This window comes from Convolutriloba macropyga, chromosome 8 (assembly GCF_964194025.1).
Source record: "Convolutriloba macropyga chromosome 8, txConMacr16.3, whole genome shotgun sequence".
Lineage (NCBI taxonomy): Eukaryota > Metazoa > Xenacoelomorpha > Acoela > Convolutidae > Convolutriloba > Convolutriloba macropyga.
The window spans coordinates 30,636,745-30,642,989 of NC_134475.1; the positions used below are offsets into that span (position 1 = coordinate 30,636,745).

At 34.5% G+C, this 6,245-nt stretch overlaps 1 protein-coding gene across 1 annotated transcript; it reads left to right on the forward strand.

Moving 5' to 3' along the window:
- The first annotated feature begins 1,980 nt into the window (after nucleotides 1-1,980).
- Nucleotides 1,981-6,026, forward strand: LOC142344678 (cilia- and flagella-associated protein 300-like). The gene is made up of 2 exons (XM_075396516.1): nucleotides 1,981-2,236; nucleotides 5,224-6,026. The coding sequence occupies exons 1-2, from the start codon at nucleotides 2,024-2,026 to the stop codon at nucleotides 5,770-5,772; spliced, it is 762 nt and encodes a 253-aa protein (XP_075252631.1). The 5' UTR covers nucleotides 1,981-2,023; the 3' UTR covers nucleotides 5,773-6,026.
- The last annotated feature ends 219 nt before the right edge of the window (nucleotides 6,027-6,245 follow it).

A 6,245-nucleotide genomic window follows, 5' to 3' on the forward strand; every position in this document is an offset into this window, starting at 1 on the left:
GTCCAGGTGACTAAAAATATGAGATGATCTTCTCACTTAGAATGGAGACATAAGAAAGCAAACAATATTCTATTCAATGAGAAATTTGTCATCAAAAACCTATCCGTAGGCGATAAAAAAAGGAGCTGAAAAAGTTCAAAGAGAGCTGTTTACTGGATAGTAGGCTTCGAAAAGAAGAAGTACTTGAACAATTTAAGGCTCCTCAAGATTCTATTTTTACCTTTTTATCAGCTAAATGATTGTTGACGTTTTCAAAACTTATGACGCATGGTCCAGAAAATAGTTTAAAAAAATGGTTGCAGTAGACGCGAATCATCGATCGTGTGAACTGTTTTTGTTGCCTAAGAGACGAACCGAGAATGCCATAGGTGAAGTCGTTTTCCGCTGCTGTAGAGTTATAAACATAAATCATGAGGTCACGGGCGGCTGGTTTGAAGCAGAATTTTAAGACTTACGTGGAAGCAACCTGATGGTAGCTTCCACGGGCAAAATGTTTACATGGCATTTTTTTTGGATTGCCAAAATTGCAGATCCTTAAGCACGATATTCTAGAAGAAGAAACGGGAGGGAGGCCCTCAGAAATCTGAAATTACAAAACAACAACAAAGCATGTATTTCGAAGGAAATACGCTATTTATTTATTGAAAACACCGACGGTTTGATACCTGGGCCAAGAAAAAATGGCCGAGTTGCGAAAAACGTTAATAAAATTTGAATTGAAGTAAAATTTAAACAGCTTATTACAAATTGGTAAAAAAACATCGGGGACGCTAACTATCATTGGAAGTACATTAATAGGAAAAGTAACTACACTGCAATAGCTATCGGTTTAAATAGTATACAGAGTTGATAATTCTATTTCGTCAGATTGAAATATCTACTATATTGCGTTCAACATTTTGCTGCAATTAGTCTCGTGACTCAGGGTTATTTCTGGTGGTTTGATTTGATTTATAATGTTTTCAATTAGCAGTAAACTGCTAATTGCGATTTCTCAGGTGGTAGTTTACGCCACCTTTTAAACCGCGCTGTCACTTTGGTTTGCATTTAGTTTTGGTATTTACGTTGGTTTCTGTTGGTTTATATTGAGTACCTGTCTGGAGGGTTATTTCGGGTGGAAAAAACCTTTGAAACTCTTTCTGGTGGAAAATTTTTCTTCCTTGCAATGGGTAATTAAACTATCCCTTTAAATTAATAGGTTTTTAAAAAATGAACTGACTAAAGCACTGCTATTACCAGTTTGGTGAATTGGATAAGAAAAGTTTTCAACGGGATTATCTTCAGTGATAGTACTACTGGATTTCTGAAGAATGCTTGCGTTAATTTTAACTAGTTGCTACTGGTTATCTTCTCTTATATTTAGATATCTCTCATTAGGCCAATGCAGAGCCTTGTAAACAAGACTTCAGTAGAAATTCAGCGTTCACTCTGTTGCTACAGGAGATTTACTCGGTCGTACAATGCCCGAGAGTCATTGGGTGAAGAGCTCTGCCATAGCGCTCTAACTATGCTTATCTCGACATAGTAGTAATTGTTTTAAGCATATTTGTGCAAGAACAGGGCGATTCTCTACTAGGTACAGAGAGAGGGGGTTGAGAATAGTTTAAGAGTTACAAAATACATTATAAAATATATACAGTTACATATAATATACATTATTGGATATTTATTGATTCTGGCACGTGAACTACTGTTTGGCAATCATTTAATCAACTTTTACTACTTTTACATTTTTTTTGCATATGACAACTGTGACGAAATCGGTGTATCATACAAGAAACTAGAAACTGTGAATATTTCGTGGAAGATCTCTATCTCTCAACGCATTCTATGTAGCCACCAATAGCTATGATTTCAGAAAGTTCAACTGAATAATTTGAATTTTTTTAATCTCAATTATTTTCTTCAATTTAAGGGCAGTTTTTTTGTTGCCAGCTTTTATTGGAAAAATAAAGTTTTTCCAAAATTGTAGACTCTCTCATATATTGTTAATTATAAACAGATCCATAGTTCCAGATTTCATATGGAAAAGAAATTTTCTTTCAATCCTGTTGAATCGGGATTCAAGTTCAGTCCTGAGCAGAAGGAGTTACTAATGAAGTGGGGCCTTGATAGGTCTCTGAGCAGACACAAGTTCACATTTGATCAGCCCATGCAAATGTACGAAATTGAAAACTTCATGTCTTGTCTATTGAAGGACGGTGCAGTTGCAACAACATTGGGTATTTCTGGCTTGGTAAGCATAATAGAGCTGTATTTGATTTCAAATTTGGGTTTAGCTGTATATTTGTACTTTTAATATGCGTTCGTTGCTTTCACCTGTTAGTAACAGGTTCTCAATTCTTGTGATATTGGTGAATGTGGCAATTTTCATGAAGTTTTTGATGGAGATGGCAGAAGTATGGGTTACGTGACTGTGATCGAAGTCACCTCTAGCGTTTATTAATAGCCGCGTCAGCAATTTCAGGAGGCTATTATTGCGCTCCTAATTTTTTTACGAATCAAAGAATTTGAATTGTATTGGGGCGCTGTGTTTTTTTTTAAGATGTGTTCACACATTTTTCAATGACTTTGATGTTTCAAAACGGGATAAACAGGTAAAGCCCAGCGGGCATTAAGTTCCATTAGAGGCCCAACATGGGCTTTAATAGTCCTTCCAGTGCTTAGAGTGGTGCATCTGCTGAGATGGCCTTAATTTACGGTTAAAAGGTCATTTTTATGTGTTTTTGGGCTCAAAATGGTGCAATTTTTCTTTTTTTTTTAATGATTTTTTCAACTTTTTTTGTTTGATTACTCTTAGGTTGAAATTTTTAAAAGTTGATGAAGGCCTTTTGCGAGACAAAATTACTTGTTATGACCATTTTATGAGCTATATGTTTTTGTACTACAAACACAAACACGCAAAATGATACTAATTTTTGCTATTTTTTCAAGTTTTTTGAAAATTGTTGTCATTTTTTGAGTTTTTCATGCTTCAGGGGCAAGGGAATCTCCTTTAAGGTTTGATAATAGGGCACTGCATAGTTTCTATTAAGAATGGATTGGTTTTCAACATCATTTTAATGTCTCGAATTATAGCTTCTTTTTGATAAAATCTGCAATTTTTTTTAAAGGTTTCCTAAAGTTGTTGTCAATTTTTGATTTTTGTCCATTCTCAAGTGCCAGAAAACCTATTCCACGTTCTGATTTAAAAAGTTACTGCATGGTTGTTAGTTTCAATGGATTTGTTTTTCAACAATTTAACCTTTCGAATTTTAGAATGTTTTTGGTATAATTTGCAATGTTTTTTTGTCGTTTTGTTTTTTGTTTGATTACTTAGGTTGAAGTTTTTAATAGTTGATGAAGGCCTTTTGCGAGACAAAAGTCTTCTTATGACTTTTTTTGAGCTATATGTTTTGGTACTACAAACACAAACACTCAAAATGATACTACTAATTTTTGCATTTTTTTTTTCAAGTTTTAAATTTTTTTGTCGTTTTTTTGAGTTTTTCCAGCTTCATGGGCCAGGGAATCTAGTTTAAGGTTTGATAATAGAGCACTGCATAGTTTCTAGTAACAATGGGTTGGTTTTCTACTTTTTAATGTCTCGAAATTTGAGCATAATTTTGATAAAATCTGCATTTTTTTTAAGGTTTCCTAAAGTTTTTGTCAATTTTTGATATTTGTCCATTCTCAAGTGCCGGAAAACTTATTCCACGGTCTGATAAAAAGTTATAGAAGTGTTGTTAGTTTCAATGGATTTGTTTTCAACAATTTATTCTTTCGAATTTTCCAAACATTTGTCTTTTATCCAGCTTTTCTGGCCTCAGTAGCCAGGTAACTTATCCAGAGCTTGCTAGTATGTTATTAAATAGTTTCTGGGGGGCAATTGAATTCTTTTCAACTTTTTAAGAGGACGAATTTCTGTTTTTTGAAGTTTTAAATTTTCTAAAATTTTTTGCCGATCGATCTTTGAGCCAATGATTTTTAAGGCTTGGAATTGGGTTACTGGATAGCCTCTAGAGGCACAGAATTGATTCTGAAGATATTAATATCACGATTTTGAGCATTATTCCATTAAAATTTGCAATTGATTTCATTTCTTTTTAAATTTTTCGGTCATTTTCGTGTTAATCGACCTTCAAGGGCCTATGAATTTTTTCAGGTCTTGAAGATATAATACTGGACCGATTTAAGAAAAAAAATTGGTTGTGAACATATTTTTGAAATAGATTTTTTTAAAGGGATCAAATTTTGCTCTAGGGGTATAACTTCAGTTTTAGCAATGAGTATATTTTTGTTTAGTTTGGTTGATTGTTTCAGTTTCTCAATTTATTGAGATAATTTTGTTTGCGTTTTGGCTGGCATTGTTCAATTAATCTGGTGGTCAGGTAGAGTACTTCTAAGTTTTTCATTGAATTGTTTGAATTGTATTTCAGGACTTGTCCTGCTATGTTTTTCTTATTTCGTCTAACAGGTTTTTGTTTCGTCTTACCCTGACTTCTTGGAATTGACTTTTTCAATGACTTCAGTGACCTCTACTGTTTTGGAGTTAAATTTTGTGTTCGTGACGTCATTTCTGCTTTTAGGTCAATTGCGTGACTTACCTCACTCAAAAAATGACTTCTGAACTTGCTTATGGAACTTTAAATTTTATGAACATTTACTAATTAAAGGTCAATAGTGTGCATCTAAGTAGTGCCAAACTTATATGCCCTAATTCCTGAGTAATAGATTCTTGAGTTTTAATATTGAATATTATTTTTGAAAAAGCTCAATTAGGGCTTTTTCCTTGTAGAGCAAATGTGTCACATAAAAATGACAGTCCGAATCTAACCCAAAAAGTCTAGTGGTCTATTGAAAAGCTGGTGGTCGATCTGTCAATCTTATTTCTTTAGTTGTTTCAGTTCATGGTAGGCCATAAGCGTCTATCGTGGCTATTTTCCGGCAATCTGCCGGCTATGTTCGAGAACTGCTGAGAAGTCCATGTTGTTAGCCCAAATTTTGACGGTTCTTGAAAACACGCATTTTGCAATTTTTAAAATGCCAAAAATTCAATACATTTTAACTTCTGGCGGTCTGCATAGGAAGTTCTGACACGCAGACTTTGGAATTTTTAAATAAACGCTTGCGTGTTTGAAGGTTGTTTACAGTTTTTGACAAGTAAAGGAAAGCGTTTTCTGTTTCAATTCTCTTTTATAGTAATGGAACCATATTGAATTCGATTTTCTTGACTGACTTCAGGAAGTGGAAGAAGTGAAGTATGAGGAAATTACGTGTACGCATACAACCCTTGACCTGTTCAACGTTCTAAAGGAAGGATCCCTAGCTCCTGTGAGACCAGATGGAGGCATCAACGGCTGTTTTCCCGATAAATTCAGGGAAGTGAATTGTGAAACAGAGCTTCACATGGCTCTACTCAATGAAGATTCGGATCAATTTTGCCTCTTTTCTGACGAAGATCGAAAAGAGTTTTTGTTCTTATTATTCCAGCTTCTTGTCATCGGAGGCTCTCTCTGTCAGTATGAAAATAATCTACAGCCATATTTGGACATGACCAGGCAAATGTACAAGTCCTTGGTCACTGTCTATAAAACGAAAAGCGAAAATAGTAAACTAGCAGTTTCTTCTGCAGTGTATGAGATCAAAGAGGTTTCAGGTAAAGACGGAGAATCGTTCTATCCTGCGGCGTCTTGGAAGGATGAGCATGTACAAACTGTTTGCTATGTGATCATAGATGCCGACAAGCGACATGTTACATTTTTGACAAACAAATACGTCCCTTTTTGGTAATTAAAAGACTGGAAATCGTTTTTGACTTTCGTGATCATTGCCAATAATTAGGAAAATTGTAAATATTTTGTTTCATTTTAGAGCTGACTCGTGTATAATATGTATAAAGGATTTCATTTTCTCAGCGGCTGCTTTGTTTGAAACTCGATGTATGTTTGAAATGTATATGATGTTCATTCTGTATATAATATCATTTTTGGACGATTTTCTCGAATTCGTGTTCTCTTTAATAAATAATAGAAATTGTTCCAAAATTTTGACCGGTGTACTTTATTGAAGGAGTTCTGGCCGTGCAAAAGATGAATACTGTAAAGTGTGGCGCAAACGTTAATAGCAGTTTCCTCTGCAGTGTATGAGAAAAGCAAAATATGCCTCAACTGTTGTTTTCGATTTTAAGAGCTTTTGACTTCACGTAGTTTGCTGATCATGAGTTGTCATTTGTGTTTTTGTGAATGAATTTAGTCCCGATAGAT